This window comes from Brachionichthys hirsutus, chromosome 12 (assembly GCF_040956055.1).
Source record: "Brachionichthys hirsutus isolate HB-005 chromosome 12, CSIRO-AGI_Bhir_v1, whole genome shotgun sequence".
Classification (NCBI taxonomy): domain Eukaryota; kingdom Metazoa; phylum Chordata; class Actinopteri; order Lophiiformes; family Brachionichthyidae; genus Brachionichthys; species Brachionichthys hirsutus.
The window spans coordinates 3,711,382-3,734,189 of NC_090908.1; the positions used below are offsets into that span (position 1 = coordinate 3,711,382).

At 42.8% G+C, this 22,808-nt stretch overlaps 1 protein-coding gene across 1 annotated transcript in view; it reads right to left on the minus strand.

Annotated features, from left to right (window-relative positions):
* Positions 1-18,946: 18,946 nt before the first annotated feature.
* The window catches only part of lmo7a (LIM domain 7a), a 39,418-nt gene continuing 35,556 nt past the window's right edge, over positions 18,947-22,808 (minus strand). The window contains 7 exon segments of the mRNA XM_068746036.1: positions 18,947-19,608; positions 19,682-19,784; positions 20,195-20,303; positions 21,365-21,679; positions 21,871-22,057; positions 22,365-22,523; positions 22,690-22,745. Of these exon segments, the coding sequence (XP_068602137.1) occupies positions 19,586-19,608; positions 19,682-19,784; positions 20,195-20,303; positions 21,365-21,679; positions 21,871-22,057; positions 22,365-22,523; positions 22,690-22,745 (952 nt within the window). The 3' untranslated portion in view covers positions 18,947-19,585.

Consider the following 22,808-nt stretch of genomic DNA (forward strand, 5'->3'; position numbering starts at 1 on the left):
ATCCATGCTTGTTTGGTATATCTATAGTTGTATTTGTTAAATCTGTTTGGATGAAATAAAAATCTCTTTATTCCCAGCACTTGAAAATGATCCGTATCTTCTTCTTCTTCTCGACGTTTGCACACCAGTCACCAAAGAGTGAGCCTCAAAGAGAGGTGCCCTAGATAGAAGCGCCAGCCGCAGAAGGGAAGTGTGATTGGCGGTTAAGCGCCTGCACTGTGTTTATAACCGACTCGCCCCAATTCTAACTATTCACTTTCTTTGGCTCTGATGTAGTCTCACTTTAAATTCATCATTTCAAAGCATGGGGCCTATTTTCTATCCAGCTCTGTCCTGTTATTAAATCACACAAGCAGAAGCCCAGGGCCCCCTTCCCCCCCCACACACACACACATCTGAAAATAGTTAGTATGTAAATATTGCAGGATTTGTTTCCACCCATCCATTTGTCTCGCACCAAGTCAGCTGCATGCCGTGCCGGATGCAAATAGCGCAGCTGTGGACAGACACATGGCAACATTATCATTCAAGCGTAAACAATGAAAGGCTCCAGCTGCACACAAATAAGATGGTCCAGTCTGGATGGGACTCGTCATGAATGGAGAGTGGCGGGTTTGAGCACCTCTGCGGCAAGACCAGGATGTTTCAGATGCCTATTGTACAACTACAGCTCTGGATTATGCAGTCCATTTAGGCAGGCATCAAACGGGAGCCTACATCAGAGCCAGATTAGATAGCACAGAGAGATCTGGTAACCCAGAGGCAGTCTTTTGATGCCTGTGGGGGGGGGGGGGGGGTTAAGGGCTAAAGTTTCATCTGGTTGGATGTTGCCGGAATCAACACATCTTATCCATCTGTTTGGGAATCACTGTATTCATGAATAACTCGAAGTGTGTTTACTGCAGCTGATCATTATCGCGTGAAGCCGTTTCCAGACGGTCCCGACAGGTCAGAGCAGGAAAAACGAGCACAGCAAATAATAAATCTATTTATGGCTGAATTTGATTTAGATGCCTCTGCGTTAGTGTCCGAGACGCACATTTACCTTTTCATGACGAGACATTTTTAGACAGTTTAAAATGGAAATGTTTCACATTTTCTCTAAATAAGAACAAAATTGATGCAGAAGAAAAAGGTGATCAGTATATTTATAAGCAAGCGTGGCGCTCCACTTTGTGCTCAAGCTAACCTGTTTGTTTAGATTTCCTGAAATTTGCCAGGAGTGAAGGATTAGGATTTAGGGAAACGTGCTATCTTTACAAGAATTCATCTCGCAATCTGGAAATTCCAATTGGATTAAGCGTCATGCCAAAAATCTGGCACGATCCAGTCCTTTGTAGATTAAAACACGTCAAAGAGCTCATGTTAAATGTCATTTCTCTTTTCACACCAGTGAGCCATGATTACTCTGTCGCTCTCTGGACTAGTTTAACCAAAATGCAGGGAGACATCATTCACCGTTATAGATAGCCTGCCATCCTCCACTGACACGTGCACACACTATAAGAACAATGAGTTTCCACTTGCATGTCCCTGGACTAGTGTCCTACATGTAAAACACAGACTGTCCTTTATTCTAGAACAAATAATTCAAGCTGTTGCAACACATGCAGTCACAATCCCACTGCTTATATATTTCATACAGGTTAGGCTCCTAACCTGCAATTTGAATTGAGTAAAAAAAATGAACCTATATATTTGTTTTTGTTTATATCAACTGGCATTTTATTCATATCAGTCATTCCTTTTATAATACATTTCTATTTTTAGCACTTAAACATATCCTATTAGAAACAAAATTGTTACATTATCTGACTGCAAATATATTTTTCCTGCAATATTTCATCTGTCGGGTAGTTTAATTATGACAAGGAAGGAAAATTCAATTTGGTTGTAGTTTGTACAAAATGGGATATGAATGAATCAGTACAGTAATTGAAGTGGACATACAAACGTTGTCAGGATTTGGTGGTATAATTTGACAACAAAGGAGAGAAACTATGAGAAAAGTGAGACAAGGGTTTGATCAACTTGACAGACGAGAGAAAATGACCTTTTTCTGATCATTACTGCTCATTTGTGTCACAGACGCGTTTCTCTCCATGCAGCATTTGTTTTGAAGTCAGTGACAGAAACCTCAGCAGATCAGCGCTGTTTGAATTCCATGCATGGGTCCAAGATGCAGCTTCCTGAGTTATTTTAGATCAAAGTTGTTTTCATTAGCACATCACACGGTCTCTGCAGACCAAAGGCGGCATTATTCTAATTAAAATCCAAGTCAGAAATACATTTTGATCTTGATATGCATCGTGCAGGGCTCATTGGGACGGCAGCCCGTCGTGTTTGACTCGGCAAAAAGGCTCGTGATGCGGTGATCTATCCAAAATATTTTACAGTAGAATGTGCTGCACTTTACTTTTTGTAATGAATCGGCTGCTAATACAAAAACATTTCGTTAGGAAACATTGTTTTCAATGTGAGAACAACATGTAAATAAAAACAGAAACATGTATAGACCTTTTTATGAGCAGTGGTTTATTCATTATCCAGAACTCTACCCAGAACATTCTTATGCATTGCAGGTCCCCGTGTGAAATCCAGAACATGTTACGCATCCCAACCAATCATGACTCGATGCAAAAGTCATACTGTGTAATGTATATCCTGCAGAGTGTCCCGGCCCTAATGTGGGTCAGAGAAAACAACATAATTGGGATATACATGCACAAAAGTTTCAATTTGTACACACAGTTTGTCTTTTTTGCCATCATCATAACTACCAAATCCTAAAAATGATATGTAAGAATGCAATAGGTTCAAGTCAATAGGTAAATAAAACAAGGTTTCAGCAGAAGCTGGCATGAAGGACGGCTTTCTTATTAATATGGGAATAAATATAACCATAATGTTATTCCTGAGGGCGCCTCAGCCAAAGAGAGGCAGCAGCTTGAGCCTCTGCAGCCACAAAGTGTGCATGACCCTGCACTTTAATGAAACCCCCCCCCCCCCCCCCCCCCCCGATATTGATTCAACACCACTGAAATCAGACTGGGCACATCTCACATATAGCAACTGATGTTTTCTTCACTGCATCTAAAATGCATTTTCAAGATTCTAACGTGCTTTGCTTTTCTCTTTTGAATTATTTTAATTTTAGATGATTACAGAAGTCATCATTTGTAATTAACGGCATTCAGACGTGTAATGTCTGCTGATCACCTGAGCTGAGATATTGCTCTGGCTGTTCCGGTGGCCTTTCATGAGTTTTGTTTTTGTTAATTACAGTCATCAGATAGAAAATGCAATTTCCACTTCTTTAAAAGCTGACTTCTAAACTGGAGCCGCTCTTTACTTTTATGGTCAATGCAGAGCAGATGTTCTTTTAGCAAGCAAGCAAACCATTCATTTGCCCGACGCCCTGAAAAGTGTTTCCTTCCATCATTTTCTTTTTATTTCTTCCCCGCTCCCAAAACGTGGAAGTGATCTCAACTTCATAAAATTAGTTTATCATGAAGAGGGATTGTGCGTTTTCTGGTTTGTGTTTTGGAATCAATAAAAGTTTCATTCCTTCAATGATGCACATTATTAGATGTGCTTGTTTCCTCACTGAATCTGACGGATTGTTGCAGGCGGTGAGCAGACGGGGTCCAAAATGACAGTCTTACCTCCGCATGGATCTGGACCAGTGGACTTCAGATGGCTTCAGCTCAGTTTGAGTGTTTTTCTTTTCTTCAATTGTAGCTCTAATTTCTAGTTACACATGCTTCAGATTTGAGATGACGTATTACTGTGAGTAGGAAACAAAATTACAGGGCAAAGCATAAATAATGAGAATAAAGAGGAAAGCCACCAAGATGCTGACATCTGATTTTCAGTGTGCTGTGTATTCGTGGGCAAAAGTGTCCAACAGAATCACGTAGAGTCATGATCCAGTTTTGTGAGCGTGATTAGTGAATCATTCTTACTGAGGATTCACACCAAAAGTATTAGAACTAGCGTAGTACAAATATCCAGCTCTGCTTATCTCAGCACCACTCAGCACACATCAGCATTTAGCTTAGCATTACAGCTGGATCTCTCATGGACAGGTAGCCTTCTGAATAAGACAAAATGTAATGTCTTTAAGTTTTGTGTGAGTTTGAACATTTCTTCCAGAGGACAGAAAGCAGAAAGATTATTATCTGACTCATTACCTGTGTTCTAAAATAAACTCTATTTTAGGTTAGATTACCCTGAGATTCATTGAAAACTGTGCGTTGTAGAGTTTGTTTCTGCATACCTTATATTCATATAGTAGTAAAGAATGCTGAGATAGACTGCAGGTTATCACACCGCTTTCTTCCTCTGACATCATCTCGGTGCTGCATTAGATACGATGCAACACAAACAGGAGTGTGTGCTTGTGTGTTCCTCAAGCCATGACAGAAATGAGAACGCGTTGAGAAGACATGAGTCTAAATGCTGCAAAATAACAACAGCAGCGCCCTGAGACGCTGATAGAATGACAGACTCAGCTCAGATGAAAGGGAATAAATATCTGTATCTGTCATGTCGCATCCATAGCAAGGATTGGTGGTGGTGGTGCGAGGGGGGGGGGTCTATACACAGAATTTCACAAGTGACTTCATACAGCTTGCTTTGTGCTTCGCTCATCTGCTCACTGGCTGTCTGACGAGTCTCTATTTGTAGCAGGAGAACGACCGCTGCAGGAGAATCCCCTTCAGATATTATCCAGCGCAGCATCAAATCAATAGCAGCCAAAAAAAAGACACCATTATAGGTACATTATGATCTTTTGCGTCCTTTTCCCTTTTATTATTTAAACTTATATTAGGCGTGAAATAACTCTTCTTCTTTTTTCCAGAGGTGCTCAGTTTGAGTTTAGTCAGGAGGCATCTAACACATGGGGACATGTCAGCAGCACAGAAGATCACGCAGGGGATCCGTGGCGTGATCTCAGCCAGGGCTGTTCCCGTCATGGAACAAGCACAGTGAGGCGCTGATGTAGGGTGGAGAGCTGTAGAAGTCCAGGCTTGGCAAACATCTAACATCTGCTTGCCTCCTTGGTGACAGATGCCTGCCTCCACTCCGCTTGTTTACAGGTTAAAGCCTGATTAGATAACTAGGTCAAAAACTTTTCCTCTACCACAAATAGCATTGAATTCTTGTACACGTGTCGGATTTACACTGGGATTTTACACATATACCATGTTTTGTATTGGTTGTATTGGTTACCAAGGATACAGTTGAATATGTAAATGGTCATTATCTACCATATCATTTTATCATTCAAACACTTTAAAGAAATGCAAATGTCTCGGCGCGTTTACGTTGCTGTTTGTGTTAGAAATGCAGAGACGAGTGTCTGTTCAGCAGAAATCCACAGCTTCAGCCCAGAGGCTGGGCTTAGGCGGCGGATTCTGGCATGCATTAGTGGAGTTATTTTGATACTGGAGGAGCATCATGCGGAAGAACAGTTTTTCGGAAACATATTTGGATGGCGTTTTACACATTACTGCAGCTGCAGTCCTGCAGAAGGCATGTGAGCATGCATTTCCATGCTCCAAGCGTCTACTGATTCATTTCATGACATTGTGACCAGGAAAATTAAAACCTCAAAGTTATAAGTCCCTTATTGGCGCTGCCCTTGTTGGGCTCGGGGTGACAGCTCTTTGGTGGAGCTTTCAGGCATGCCAGATCTCCCCCCCCCCGGTCACTGAGTCAGTAGAAGTTGCTGGTTTAGTGTCTGTATTAGACTATAACAAGAGCAGCGGCATGATGCTGCTATGCGCTCAGTGAGAAACATTTAGCTGTGCTGCAGGCTCTATCAACTCTGGATCAACGTCTTCTCCTTTATAGAAGACGCTGCATCAGATCCCTCGAGGCGCAGCCGAAACCCTGCCTGTCTCTGGAGGACCACTGAACTGCCTATCTTTAATAAAGTGCTGATAAAAACATTCACCGGTACATCTAAATCCCCACCTAGTTATCACGAAGGCAGGGTTGGGTTTTTGCCAGCAGCAGAACTTTAATCGCTGTGAAAAGTGAATTATTCTGAGTGGGAGCAGGAGGTATAGGAAATCTTGTCTGATTGCGGCAGAGAATAACACCTTATATGAGAATGGCGGTGTTTAAGGGGCTGAGCGTGAGTGGCGGCATCGCCATCCCTCTTTCAACTGGATCAGATTCAAGAGGAGGATTAGATGAAATGGTGGGAAGTGAAAGAAAAGCGCAGAGAAAACGTTGCCAGTTCCTTCTGCACTCAATTGGAGGGGCGACTGTGTCGAGTCTCACTAAATCCTTTAATCCAGAGGCCCATTTCATTGCTTTTAGTAAATAATGTACATGCAATAATATTGTCAGATTGTTCCTGTTTGACCGTGAAGCACAGATCACACTGAGGCAGGTGACATTTAAATGACACTGCAGCCATTCAGGGAGGTTGTGTAAAGGTCACATGATGCCAGGGGAGCAGGAAGTATACCCACAATACGACAGCTGCTTCTTTCTCTTTTTACAGGAAGCACCTTATTAGGCGCTTTTATTTTGTTTGATATTAGATTATGGTAGTTTCACTGTCAAACATCCTGATAATAAACACCTATGAACCTTTATTTACCTCCGCGCTGACGCCCATAGCGACCCCAACCTCTGGCTGACATGAAAAGTAGTAAAGTTAGCTGCCACTGTTACAATAGCCTCCTGCGTTGCTTTGCTACCCAGAGTATGGGTAGTTATTATCACCTGTAATGGCTGGAGTAGTTATGTGGAGAGGAGACAGTAGTTTAGCTCACTATAAAGTGTTTTAATGAATTGATCCATTTAATTGAATGATTGGAGATAATGTAATAATGACTTTCACTGCAATAAAATAATCAAACTGGATCAGGCTCTTATCTTCTACACCAGTTAATGATTTACGGGAGACACCGTGTTCTTTTCTTCATTTACTCAAGCCTCTGCTCTTGTCATTGCTGCTCTCCACTCATCCGAGCGTACCTTGAAGGGTGTGATTTCACTCTTCACTATGATGGGAAACACCAAACTGACAGACAGAAGGGTCCAATGGCTGCTGGGAACCATCCTGATAGCTCCCAGGGTAAAAACCCATATCCCCCGACCCAGTGGGAGAGACACAGACCGTCCTGTGGGTCGTTAGCAGCACAATCAGTTCATGTCATTAAAGGAAACAGTCACTTTTAAGTATAGCTGGCAGCGCAGATACTTTTTCCACTTCTCCTTCATTTTATTCTCTGTGCTTCACCTATGAAATCTGCCCGCTGTGAGGTTTGTAAATTATTCAGGGTCTGAGGTATTCAAACAGGGAGCTGCGCTCCACAGGGTGGCACAGGAAGCTCGAGAGATAGACCTCAGGAAGGAAATGAATTGATATGAACATTATTAGGTTCATTATTTTATTTAGGCCTGCTGATCAACTCCGCCAGCAGCAGCGTTGACAGGCAGCTCACGGCGGTCATTGTGGCAGAAATCCTCAGAATCATGATGTGGTCACATCTGCCCTCTGAGAGACGGCCACTCTTTGATGATATTATCTGCAAGGTCGATCTACAAATATATATTGCAAGTCTGCAGAGAACTCATAGAAAAATATGCTCTTTATATATTTCCTTCATGGTCCACAAATAATGTAATATTAGAATAATAGCTAATTTAGCCTATTTGTAGTGCTAATTTGCCAAAAGTTAGAATTGCAAAAAAATGTTTTATACGTACTTAATGTTTATTTTAAAAGGAACCTGACAGTAAAAATAATCTCATGATACAATAATGACCCCTGTGAATGTCCTCTATGTTTATGGATCCTTTCATTTCCTGCTTGTCCTTCGCCACTGACATTTGGGTGAGAGGCGGGGACCACCCCGGACGAGTCGTCAGTTCATCACAGCTCTGAAACGCAGCGGTACAAACAGCCAATCAGACTGATGGATAACTTAGAGTCCATCCACCTCATCTGACGTGTCATTGGACTGCAGGAAGGAGCCGGCGCTCCCAGCAGGCACACGTCGCTAACCCTGCGGTGCCACCCGTAGAGTTAATCTCTCATAATAATTGGGCATTCTTTCAGGTCATACCCCTCCCTGACTTACAGCAACTCAACCCACGCCTTTATTGTATTCCGCCGGCTTAATTGCTGTCAATATTTGATGGTGACCTCGACGGTCAACTCACTTTTCTGCTTTTCGTCTGGTGTAGGAATGTGTGTGAAACGCTAAGAAAAGCCGTCAGTACCAGATGCTGTCTGCATCCTGGAACTATTTAACCACTGACAGCAGCTCCATTACACTTCTAAGAAACGGAACCGAGTTCTGTGTAGATTTACCTCTAAAATTAATGCTTGCTTGAATTGCTTGGAAGTCAATTGAATTTCCTGGGATCTAATTACCGGTCTCTGTTTCCCAGTATAATTCTCTCTGAGTGTTTAGGCTCTCACTTTATTTCATTTTTATCTGCTAATATAAAATATGACCATTAGCATGATGGCAAATAATTGCTGCTTTAGCAGTCCTGCTCATGCATATGAGTCATCTTGTGAAAGTCACCGGATTCTAATGCAACAGCGCTTACAGAAGTGCAAATGATTTCCCTCAGTTTGAACATGTGTCCCAGGATGCTCTTTGGTAGCTACAAGGAATGGCATTTCGCCCGGAGAAAAAGTTTTGATCCTCTGTACGGCTATCCATGAAATACATGATTAAAAGCGGCAAAGCGATAAGTCACAGATATGACTTTGAAGTGCAGAGGTGGGTGAATTCATTCCAGTGAGTCATCCAGAACCGAATCCTGCTGCAGCAGCGCGGCGACCAGCAAAGTGCAACGATATCCTGAATTCTGCAGTCAGCGTTTGATCATGCTGTGAAATTTATGCTGATTTAAATTGCAGGTGTAATAAGGGGTGACTGGTACTTGGCTTCCTCGCCCATAATGCTATTGGGAACAAGAATAGTTATATGAAAGAAATTATGCAATGACAACGGTAGTGCCAGCAAATGAAGAAAGCCATTGACAATCAATCAATCAATCAATCAATCAATCAATCAGTGCCAGACAGCCCTTACAGTACGGATTTGTACATTGGTTATAACGTTTCAAATTTTCTGGCTGCTGAGTCATGATTTTGAGGGATTTTATGAAACAATAAAACATTTTTGAAGAGAAGAATTTGCTGCTGCAACTAAATGAAAGCCTCTTGTGGAAAAAATAAGTGTTTTGCATTTTATTCTAAATGTATAAAGCACGTATCCATATGTATATGTGTGTGTGTGTGGAGAAAATGTGTTGTTATACTTAAACCCCAGCTGCACGCTGATTTCCAAGCAGAGAAGATGAGCGGCGTCTTCCGACCTCTCCCAGGGTGCGTCGTCTGTCTCGCCAATTAATCCCGCTACCTGGGCAGCCATTGACCCAATGCAAGGCATTCTTTATGCACGATAAGGCCAGATGGGATGGCATATTAGTGGCATTGATTACTTGTTTAATTGGAGAGGGGTTCGTCAGGAAGGCAGAGGGTGGTATTTTGGAGGAGACAGCAGCTTTGTTCCAGCTGGTGAATCAGCAGATTTTTAATGAAATACACAAACAAATTTAATGAAATACACAAACAAATAGAAATAAAATAATGCTCTGAAATCAGTTAAATCTATCTCCATGTTAGATATCAACAGCTGCCACTCCTTGGTTAGGAGGTGAGGCTGGCTGGAAGAGATTACTAAAGGGCACAGAGGATTAATGAGCACAAACAAAAGATGCAAGCACGACGACATACTTCCTGCTGATCTACCTTCACTGCTCCCCGCTCTGGTTCTAACCAGTCTCGCAAGGTTGACAATAATGTTCACTGTTTCAGATATTACTTGTTTGGGCGGTGAATGTTACGAAGAGCTTTAAAGGAATAGCTCGATGGATTTTTACACGAGGCAGATTGGAACGGTTCCACCTCATATACAGCATGTTTGTTCAGTGTACGGCTGCAGACAGCTTGCAGCAGCTCGCTAGCTCTCTAAGCAACACTTTCATTTTCTCTGTGTATTTGCATAAAAGTGTCAATATATATATATATATATATATATATATTATTGATTTGATTCGAATTCAGGAAGTTTCTATAGCGAGCTGAGAAACACTGGCTTTTATTTTGACAGTTTTTGTAACAGTATTAAGAGACATATAGCAGGTTATCATGGGCCGCTTTAGAGTTATTGTGTTAGGGAGTCAGAATACAGTTTTGATTCAATAATTTAACTAAAATATAAAACTATTTCTTAACCAGAAGCTAGAAATTACCTACACTCACTGCAAATAAAATGTAATAACAATTTGACATTTGGTCTTGAGCAGTTGAGACATGAATATTAAATTATTGCCACCAGTGAAAACTCTCAGAATAGTATGATACATCCTCACTTCATCAATTAATAGTTTTATAGAAACATGGCCAGTTTAACATCCTCAAGGGGCTTGCGTTAATAATATGAGAGTGAAGTGTTTGCCAAAAACCGCCTGGCCTAATTAAGAAAAAGGGATCGTTGTCAAAAATAATTTGAGTAGAGCTGTGGGCAAGTCACACAAGATGAACAGTCAGTCATTGCTGGAAGAACAGCTGAGGATGTCACTAATTTAGCAAAGATGGCTGGATGACTCAGTGGCAATGTCACCTTCAGAACAGCAGGTTGGGGGTTTGAATCCCGGCGAACCTGCAGTAATGAAGGGAAGACAACATGGAGACGTGGATTAGATGGAAGGAAAATACCACCCTAGATGCACATCACACAAACAAGGTCTAGCCTTCTGCACGAGAGCGAAACCGATGACAAATAACGGAGAGGGTCATTAGAACAAACACAAAGCTCATAAGTCCCATAATTATAAAAATCAGCAAAAATGTAATTTGGTTCAAATCAATTCAAGTAAGATGGAAATCTAATCCATCAATCATAATAACTAACAGGCGTTGAACGTTAAATGTGCATTATTTATTCGCTCACTGGAACTTGAAGGAAAAATAAGTTGATTAAAATGGAAAAAAGACTTTCAAAGATCATAGACGGAAAATGAATAAAACACATTTGCATTGATCCGGTTGAATTCATACGCGACAGGAAGCAGTAAACACAGCACAAATACATTTTCTACTCTAAATATATTCTGCATCAATACCTTCACTCGGACTTATTGAGGATGCAATTTGGACAAAGTGAAATTTCTACCACAGCAGCAACTGATGAAGATCTAAAGGCTTGAAAACTCCTCCTCCACTGAGCTGCTATTCTTCATACGCTGACACAGCATAGACAAGTGTATGGCGCGTGACACAGGGATGATCCACTGCTCAAATCTCGCCACGCCTCCTCTCCTGCGGACGTAAAAGTATCGGCTCAGGAGAGCATGAAATTGGGTTTTGAGACAAATGGGAGAAAGCGGCGTTTTCTGATAACCTAGAGCAAACACCCAGGCCGTTAGCCGTTAACAAGCCAAACACTCTGATGCGCTCAGCCTGTCCCTCGGCTTTGTGCTGCAATTTGGAGCACTTAGAAGCTTTGATAATGAATTGCAAACAGAGACGGATGCAGGCCGTGAGGCGACTGGTAGTCCAAGTCGCTATCAGCTGATTCCCAACCACAGAATCAAGTGATCAAGTCGGGAAAGCACACTGAGAAAACGTTAATAAATGTACGTTACGTTAATAAATGTCTGGTGCAATGTTGAAGAAAGATAATTGAATCTCAGGGACATTCTTTCACACAGTTTAGATGTGATTAAGGTTTAGCAGTTTAGCATCGGGGTTAGTTGTCATTTACACTGAGATACTTTAGAATGTGAATCAGATTTAGGAGCTTCCATCCAAAACAAGCAGATTATTGAAGAGTGATTTAGGAGCGACGGCTCTGGAAGAACACTTGAGGGACTCCCTGTTGCAGCTCCGGCTCCACACACCCCCCCACTCCCCCAGGCCTGCGGTCCAGTGGAGAAGATAGCAGCTGGCATATCGACGTCCCATATGCACGAGACTTCAGGGGGAAAACCTTAGAAATGCAGCCTTAAATTCAAAGTTAAATCAACCAAAGTACAGCAGCAAGAAAAAAATGTTAAGGCTCCATCGGTGTTCAGTGTCCTGCTGCTATTATGCTCCTTTACAGTGTCTAGCTCACACAAAAGCAGAGCTGAAGTCAATTCTCCAATGTCTCACAGACTGTTTGGACTTTTTTTGCACTCACATCGATGTCCAATTCATCCTTTGCATGCTTTGGCAGAGGAACAAAAGTGTCCCCAGGGTCGCAGTCACGAAATTGCTACCATCAATACATTCACAATAACTCTTCTCCTCTGTTGTGGCATGGACAAAACAAGAGGCTTACTGTGCAGGAAATCAGCTAGAGCTCTGCAAGGGAGATAACAATGCTGAATGGGCCACAAACAAAAGAGTGGACTTACAGCTCCGCATTCTCGCGATGCATTTCAGATGAAATAATGTTCCTTTGCAGCAGTGGGGACGGGAGAATCCAGTTCTGAATGGCCTGCCACCTTTTCAGGAATCAATTCATGCCACAGTCACATGGTTGAGTGTGGAGAAACACAAAGCCAAGAAAAATGAGAGAACTCGGGAAGTCAGGAGACGGAGGAGGATGATGAGGGGTCATTTCTTTTCAGAAATAAGGATGAATTTGATCATTGTCCGTACAACTTATTTTCATCATCTTCCGGCATGCAATTATTTGATCTCCTTCTTGATTTCTTGCCGAATCAGACTCAGTAGATTTGAGAAGAACGGCTAGATGAGTTGAGGACAGACCCTGGTTTAGGCTGTTATACACTGACAAAAAACATCTTTCCAACCATGACATGGAACATGGATAGAAGCCCGCTGAGAGAATGCTGTCCTCTTGTCAGACCAGAGAAAGAGAGAAATGCGATCGGCCTCCTATTCGACAGAAATATCATTCTGCTTTATTTTTTAATGTCAGCCGTTGTCGAGCGTTTTCTCTCACCGACTCTATAGCTGCAAGAGATAACCCTAAAACCAAATCTGAGTAAACTGTTGGGAAAACAAATTCCTGGCTCACGACTGAGATTCTGTTTGAGTGGAGGAAATTCTCGATTCTATTCATTTCTCCACATGACATCTAATATATTTTACAGCAGCAGTAAAGCAATATAAATGTACATCAGAGGATAAGTTTGGGTTGTGCTCATTTGAATCCATGTGGAAACAAGTTAAACTTGCATCACTCAGTATTTTTTGGGCCATTTTTTTTTTTACAAACTGAACAGACCAATTATGGGCTGCATAATTAAAGGTGCAACAACATATTTGCATAGGAAGTCTGGAAACATCCAAACATTCATTTTTGTAGTGAAGTGAAAAGTAGTTTCACTCATGGTTGGAGAAATTAGACTCTGAGCATCTTTTCCTCGCAGCCTTCATGTCTCGCGGTCGGCAGGTCCGAGTGAATCCAGTTTGTGCTCCCAATCCTCCACAGGCTTGTTAGGTTTCTGAGAATTTGGTTCCTTCTTATCCTCCTGGGTTTAGTAACGCTGTTACATAATCTATAAAACAGACTCTGCTCTGCCTAAAGTGGTAAGAGTTCCACAAAAAAAAAAAAAGCTCCTACATTTCAGACCAAATGAAAGGAGGGATTAGAACAAAGCAGTTGTGCATTAACGCTTTCATGAAGCTCGCCGCTCATCGTTAAAATCCTCCTAATGGGTGGCAGAAAATAGCTGTCTTTAAAAGCATAACGCGTGTCCTAAATGAACAGAATATCATCTCTGCTGTGAGTCATTCCCCTGGGTTACATAAGCATTTAAACAAAGATGGTGTTTCTGTCAGCGTGAGCTAATCAGCCTGTTCCTGCCTCAGGTTGGCTGCAGGCTATTCACAGAATTAGTCAGGTTCACATTCGGCTGCTCAGAAGACGGAGACAGAGGCAGCAGTTTATGGAGAGGGGGGGGGGGGGGACTTGAAGCGGGGGGCCCTAACGTTCCATTGGTGAATGAACGGCGCTGATGCTCCATCACAAACGCTTTCCCCGAGCCTGGGAAGTGCAGCGGGACAACGTCCTGCCAGAGACGCATTAAACAGCTCTGCTTCCCTCTGGAAGGGACGTGCATGTTTGATGGGGTTTATTCCTATTTATGCATTTTCATCAGTACACCATGTACAGCATACTAATAATATATAAAGAAGTATTCCCTCCAGTTGAGGATATTTTCATCCTGTATTGTTAACAATACAACATAATTCACCTGCACACAATGCAAATACAGCCTGATATATCTGCCTTCCAACATCCATCAATAAATAAGATATTACTTATAGCTAGGATTCTTACCAAAATTTAGAAGCGGCAAGTAACAGTATTTAGTCCTGATGTGGTAGAAATATTGATTGGTGTGAGGAATCAATCTCTGTGTGTGTGTCCACCAATAAGCACAAGTCACACAACTTTAATCGCCTCCTTCATCACAATGATATCATCATTGTCTCTTTCAGGACCTGCTGAGTCAAGACAACCCCCCCATTGGTGCTGGAATGATGCAGTTCAGGGACTGCCAATGTGAATTGATTAGAGATATATGGATCACAGGTTTGAACATCACAAATAGAGCTGCTTAAGCAGGGTTTTAATGCTCAGTGCCTTTAGGAACGGCTTTGCATGGCAGCATACTCGCCAGATGATGATCAGGGGGGGGCAGCATTGATCCTGTAATGAAGATAAGAGTGAGTTAAATGAGCTTTTCTAGCCTGTACGGAAACACAGCACAAGGTCGATGTTAGAATACTTATTATTTTATCACCAAAGAAAAGCTATTTGTTCAGAGGAGATGAACTATGAAGTCTCTGCAGAAAACCAGAACCTCTTTAAACCATAAAGAGGTTTATTGAACAAAATCTCTTTAGTTCTGGAAGTTGAAATCTTCTAGACACGTTTAAGACCATGAGTATGACTGATAAGTAATTATTAGTGGAGTGTATAATAGCATGTTTAGTGAAGGGTATTTTTGCATGTCAGTCTGACGGTGGGGGGGTAGAAGTCACGGGTGCTCCAGAATCCACCAGGACACCCCCATCAGAACAAACTTCAGGATGTCTCTCCTGACATTTAAAGGAAAGACAGATTCACGTCTCTTTTAAGTTGTCCTCTGATAACATTCTAATTAACTTCACCCCTGGGAATGGGCGGAGTCCAGGATGACGGCGTCTCTGACGAACCTCAGCACGACTCTCACGACAGACAGCGAGTCAATGAAAGCCTGCAGCTGCAACTTATTGAGTCAATCCTTTTGTCCGGTGGACGTGCAGCATCTGTCATTCTGCCGGATGGATGTTGGAACAGATGCGGCACACTGTGAGGTGGCGCTGCTTGAATCAGTGAGTCGTATTACAGCAGCGACACTGAATAGGAAATGTGAGATGATGACAATATTCAGTCTCAGCAAATTATTGCTCGCCTGCATTCATCCTCCTCTTACACACACACACACACACACACACACACACACACACACACACACACACACACACACGCACACACACACACACCTACACACACACACACAAAAACAACAACCCCAGATAAATGAGTACAATTAATACATTTAGCTCATTCCCATCTGTGGTGTGATTTATTTTAAATTTATTGTTAGTCTGCATCTGTGGTGTAAAATTATTTTTAGTTTTCTAATGTTATTCTGCATCAATTGAGTAATTCAATATTGATTTTATTTTTATTTTTATTTGCATTTTTAAATGTCGATGATTTATGTGCTAAGGACTTTCAACGGAAACAAGACCGCAAGGGCTTTTTTGAAATGCTCCTCTTAGACCGGATGTTTGACTGTACTTGTACTGTAATACATGCTACTGTGTGACTCTACTTGTACTCTAACATTCTATCTAATAAATATATCCATCTACATCAGCACTGATGCAGGGCTAATTAATATGAGGACAGAAGACGTGCCCCCCCCAGCCGCTGTCCCCGTCACCCTGGGCATAATGCACGCTCAAGCATATCAGGAGGTCCCAGCTGTGCATGCGAGTCATTTCAGAGGCCTTTCTGCACTTTCTGCGCTGCTCCTTGCCAACGAGAAAAGAAACCCCGATGCGTCTTGTTGCCAGAGACACATTTCCCTTCTCAGCCATGAAGAACAATATAAATTCTTGCTGCTGGTTTGAAAACGGCCGGAGGGAGTCTTCTTAAGATTTATTTCTGTTCCCTGAAATGGAAAAAATAAATAAATGTCCATTTCAAACAATGTATGCCTGACATCGGTGCATCACCAGGAGGGCACTGAAGAGGCAAAACTTTGAAAAATAAAAATGACGTTTGCCGAGGCGGTTACGATCATCAGATCCATCGTTACACAGGTGATACTGTTATTATGATTATTATTATTTAATGCACTTTTTTCTTCATCTTGTCCATAGATTCGTTCTTGCTTTAATTACAGCTACACTACCCCCCCCCCCCCAATACTTTACATTACATATCAGAAGGCTTTCAGAAAACCTGCACAAATATGAGTAAAACTAAAGCCGAGCACACGAGGAAGAATCCATCTATATCCTGTTAGCATTATATGTTGAACATAAAATTACTGTTGAAAGAGAAAGACATAGAACTTTCTCTGGCCTACTACAGGTGAAATATAGAGCGGACCCTGCCAATGTGTTATTAACAGACTTAATAATAGCTGTTATCTATCTAAAAATAATAGGACAAATTTCAGTGCCATTTCGGCCATGACTTGTAGTGCATGTCGCAATCGGTTCCTTCATTTCATATCATTTTAATATTTTTGAGTACATTTTATGCAATTCTGCATTGAAACTTGTCAATATCCAGATCAATACAGCTAAAATGTCTGTGTCAAAGATATAATGTTTCAGTACAAGTCAAGAGGACAATGTTGCACATGATGACTCGTGGCTGTCGATGGTCCATCTGCACTAAACAAAGATGCTCCTCTGGATTTCACTGTAAAGCCTTCAGTCGACAAATCAATGCAGTCCTATTTTAAAAACACACACATTTGCCCTTTTCTAAGTCAGGACTAGAGTCAGCATTCATAATGAGAGCAAGTAGGGATCTAGGCTGATCGTTTCCTCATTGAACAGAAGGTCACAGATCAATATCTCTACACGAAGCTTGAGAAAAAAAGCTTGGTCTCATGTCTGCTTATTAGAGTTGATTGGTGGTGAGTGATCAATAGTCACCTGCACCACCGAAGAACAGATAAACTGGAAAACACTATATGACGAGACCTTTAACCATGAAAGGCAGCATTAAACTTCCTAATCATCAGAACCACTGTGTTAATGCCACAGATCCTCTAACATGATAAACATAATCTGCCATCATGCATAGGGAATAGTTTCACAGATTCATGCTGGTGCTCGGGGAGTTTTCAGGTTCGCTTAAAGTCGATTTAGATAAATCTCTGTGGGTCGTCATCTTTATGACAACACTTTAGGGCCATAAGCGCGGTGCCTGTAAAGCCATAGCAACAGGTCCGGCGAGACTGTAATAAAAAAGGCGGCCTGTGTTCCAGCTGCAGGTGGATTAGTCCCTGAAAAGGCACAAATGGCAGCAGACGCTCCTCTCTGGCATTAAATGAAACATTTTCTAGTGAGTCAAACTTGTAGGAGAAGACTATTACAGTCTGACATCGATTGTCCTGATTCATTAATCACTTTAGATGAATATACAGTCTAATCTGATGCTTTTAATCTACTGTGGCTGCATCCATGCATCCCATCACGTAGCTATGGACTGTATTCCATTATATATTTTTCCCTGATCTCTATTTGAGTTGACAAATCGCTCAAATTTCGGAGAAAAATAATGAAAAAGTCTGTTTCTGCTGTGTTTGTAAACTAATTATATAATCTTGATGATGATGATGATTTAGGTGGAAATTCTTTTTGTTAATGAATCAGCCATGGAAAACTGGAGGCATTCTTCATTGGTGTGATTCTTAAATCGCAGCGCCCCCTGTTGGTGATTCCAAGTCAAACACAGGCTTTAGACAAGCTTTTTAAAACATGGCTGAGGTGAGGGAATGGAGGATGATTATTGGACCTAGTCATGTGTATGATTGTCGGGTGAAAAATCCTTCACAAGCACCTGAGGAGAAAAATCCTTCCATTAGACGTGCATTAAAACGGTGGTTTAAGGTGAGCTTCTCACTCACATCTCTTCCTGGTGGAGCCATTATCTAAGCTGCTCCATCTTCTCTCAGCCCCGTTCCCCCCCTGCACAGCCAAATATAGTGTTTATCTGTCAGCCCACACCGTTTGATTCTCCAGGTCAAATCCTTCCACACAGGCTGGTTGTGGTCTTTGCTTTGGTTGAGTAGATGGGATTCTGATCCTGAGAGGTTTTATATTCCTCAAAAGACATAAGATTTAAAAATATACAGATTAAAATCTCTCTCCCACGAGAAGGCCAAGAAAAATGTCAGAAAGGAATGCAAGAATTTGAGTGGTCTGCCTCTGAGGGTTGTTTGCGTTTCCCGTCAAGAATACATAATATTTATACGCAGTCCAATGGTTTTTTTGCACGTCAATACTTTTGTGAATATTCAGTGCATGTTTATGCAGATTAGATGTTATGATCGCTGATCAAAGAGCAATCAAATGTAATGCATGCAGGCTGAAATAGGTGAATGAATGACAAATTGGCTTTTGGAGAGCACAGGCAGGTCCTCTGAACCCAGGCGCACACGCTCATTGAAATGCCTTTGATTTTGACTGTGGTGCTGCAGAGAATCAGGTGCAGTGAGTGACAAGCTGGGAAATAGCATCTTAATGCTTTCTGATTACACAGGCAGGAAAAACCTTGCATCACATACTGGAGTATTACAGTACAAAGAATTATGCAGTTTCATGGAGGGGGAAACAAGAAAGACACAAAAACAAATGAAATCAGCATTTAGTAATTTTATTTTAAAATGTTACGATGTGCCTCAAAGCTATTCAACATTTCACACTTGTCACACTGAAACTTGCTAATGTATACAATACAATCATCCATCTCCCACTGAAAGGTCCACACGAGTGCTAGCCGAGGAATGGTTTTTAAATACGTTTTATAAGTGTTGTAGTAATCCTAATTACTTTTCCCTGTTCCAAACAAAAAGGCACACAGAATGCATTAAGAACAGCTTGATCGACAACAGCTTTTAATGGCCACAAAAGATGCATTATGTAAGAGATGATCCTGCAGGGTTCATTAAAACTCAGTAAAAGGTCGTTACAAAGATCTACAGCAACAATCTTACAGACGATTTAACAGTTTGACTAGTTTTGTGGTTAAAACCTTAAAAACTTCCAATCCCTTACGCGCTGTACAACCGTAATACTAACATGCCGTAAATGATGCGAACACATTAAAGCTGATAACCTCCTCCAAAACCTCACCCTCTCAAATCACACGCTGGAAAGACAAGTATAATTTTCGTCAGCAAAACGTTAATAGCTATAAACGGAAGCATGTTTCACGTGGATATTTACGAGTTGTTGTCACAAATTGTTTCTTCGTCAATCGACTGGAGCGAAGTGACGTCACATTGAGGTTGGCTGGCCAACTGGAAGAAAAGAAACGGAGAGTTAATAGAAGAGAAAGCCAGCAACGATGCATCAGAAGGGTCGCACGCTCACTTTTGAACTGCATGTAGCAGGAGTTACAGTAGAGCCGCTTGTTCCGTATTCGGACTTCAGCCCCTGCTTGCGATCCTCCAAGATCAGAATGGCAAGAGATACACTGAGGAAAGTGTAGGAAAAGGAAGCTTTAAAAACAAAAACAAAAAAAAGACTCAACATTTGAAAGCTAACGCAGTGTGTCCCAGTCCAAAGGGCGAGAGGTGAGGTCAGACAGAAACCCACAGAAAGAGAACAGGGAAGGGAGACGAATTAACTAATTGATAGTCAAACGGCCAAGACTGGGAGGATCAGTTGCTGTTCGGATGCAGGAGACCAATCACAGGCGAGGACAGAAGCGCCAGGAGGCGTCCACAGCGAGAGTGGAGCGTCAGGAAAGTCAGTTTGTAGGTTTTACCACAGGAGATGTATGCTTTGCCTTGAGACAGACCAGGTTAGAAAGGAAAGAACAAGTTTGGAGTGATCAGGTGTGCTGATGGAGCGCTCCCCGGCCAATAGGAGGCCGGCTCTCACCTTAAAACATCTCAAATGATAACAGAGCCCGAGGGACTCGATGATCATGGCTGCTCCCTTTCCCAGCGGGGCGTCACAGAACGTACAGGTTTTTTTGCCACTCACTGACCTGGATTACAGAATGTACAGCTGTGATTGGACAGTCCAGCACATACACACAACATGCATGTCATGCACACACAAACACACACACACACAAGTCAAAGCTGCTATGAGGCGGGGCTCAGCTGATGAACCGTTTGGAATAATTCTGGCTAATATTCTATTTTAATAACTTCAATAATTGTCTTCTGTGAAAATGGAATAGAGTAGCCAGTGTTCTCCTCCTCGTTTCTTTTAACTGCACTGGTCATCAAGAGGAAGCGATATGATGAGCGTCGTTGCCTTCGGTGTTAAAATATCAGTGCCAAGCTGCCAACACAGGAACACACACTCACTGTGTGATCATGTAAAACAGAGAATAAGCATAGTGTGTGTGTGTGTGTGTGTGTGTGTGTGTTAGCTGGGAACGGATGGGACATTTACATTGAAAAATATCATCTGTAGCAGCACATTATATAACATTCAAACAGCGTAGGCTCAGCCAGTAAACACCAGCCAGTAAACACCAGCCAGTATACACCAGCCAGTATGAACCAGCCAGTAAACACCAGCCAGTAAACATCAGCCAGTATGAACCAGCCAGTATGAACCAGCCAGTAAACACCAGCCAGTATGAACCAGCCAGTATGAACCAGCCAGAATACACCAGCCAGTATGAACCAGCCAGTATGAACCAGCCAGTATACACCAGCCAGTATGAACCAGCCAGTATGAACCAGCCAGTATACACCAGCCAGTATACACCAGCCAGTATACACCAGCCAGTATACACCAGCCAGTATATACCAGCCAGTATGAACCAGCCAGTATACACCAGCCAGTATGAACCAGCCAGTATACACCAGCCAGTATACACCAGCCAGTATACACCAGCCAGTATACACCAGCCAGTATATACCAGCCAGTATGAACCAGCCAGTATACACCAGCCAGTATGAACCAGCCAGTATGAACCAGCCAGTATGAACCAGCCAGTATACACCAGCCAGTATACACCAGCCAGTATGAACCAGCCAGTGTACCAGTGGAAGGTTAGGAGCATTAAGCCAATCAGCGTTGTTAATTTACCTGCTCCTGGGTGGAGGGGCATCAGACTTGGGCTCTGGAGAGGGGGTGGGTGACGGAGGAGACAGTGAGGGGGAAGTTGACTGGCGGGACCAAGGGGACGAGAGGTTTCCTGCGCCGCCTTGGAGGGAGCCTGTGGAGTAGGAGGAGGGTAGGGTAGAGGAACCGGGCTGCTGGGCTGCTGACCCGCCGCCATATAAGGAAGAGCCCCCCGAGAGGGTGGAGTGAGGCTGGGTGTAGTTCTGGATGTGAGGGTTGCCGGGCGTCCATGATGAGCGCCAGGAGTCGTACGAGTCCAAGTTGTCGAGGGAATCACCTCTGCAAAGCAAACCGTCGCCACGCTAGAATTAGCCGGTTAGTAGAGGCATTCAGAAGGTCAACGGACTGATGGTAATGATAAGTTAACCACACTAATAAGTGCTGGTATTAGTTCGTGGAAATAACCAGCCCCCCCAGCACACAGCAGAGGGTGGAGCTAACGCCGCGCCCACATGCTGTGCAGACGGTACCTGCGCATCGGCGGGACGTCGGGCCTGTTGGTGGCGGCGGCGGTGCTGGAGGAGCGCTGGCGGATCCAGCTGCTGTCCGTGAGCAGCGGCGTCTTCTTCTTCATCTCGCTCAGGATCTGCAGCCGCTCGGCCTCGGCCCGAGACGGCGCCTCCTGACCCCTCCTCTCAATCGTTTCACGGCCCGTCACTGCACCCAGAGGGGAAACGGGAGAGGAAACGGGAAGCCCAAATGATGCTGGCGGAAAGGGAATGTCGTTGGAAAGTTGAAAACAGACAACGCTCGGCGCTGGAAGCGGAGAAGACGACGACTGAAAGAATGAGATCACCTGGAGATTCTCAATTTCACTGCCATCGTGATCATGACGACTGATTGATTTATGATCAGCTTTGAATGAAAAAGCTGCAAATATTAATTTGTTTGACTGATCAGCTGATCAAAAGGATGCTACTGAGGCATCAGATTGAACAGAGAGGCGTTCAGGGGCCGAGCCCACCTCTCTCTGGCTCTCTGAACCTCATGGCATTGAGGATGTTTCTCCTCTCCATCTCAAGCTCTGACGCTGCGCTCCGATTCTGGTCCCGTTTGTCATGAACACTCCTCAACTGCTCCTCCAGCAGCCGGTGAGCCATGCCCCCCGGCTGCACATGAAAGACTACAGGAAAGTACAAGCCGCATATGTACACAATAACATTCACTTGCATTTCCCTTTAATGTAGACTATGACAACACTTATAAGTACGTAGTACTCTGAATATTGCTCCGAGTAATAGTAACAGTAACAGCGCAAATAGAGGAAACAGGAAATCAAGAGTACAAACCGCTCCTTTGAGGTTTTTCTGCTTCATCCAGCTGGGGAGATGATTTTGATTTTGCCCTGTCAGACAAAAGTGAATAAATATTTGCATTTAAAAAAGCAGCTTTTTTTTTGTTTTGTTTT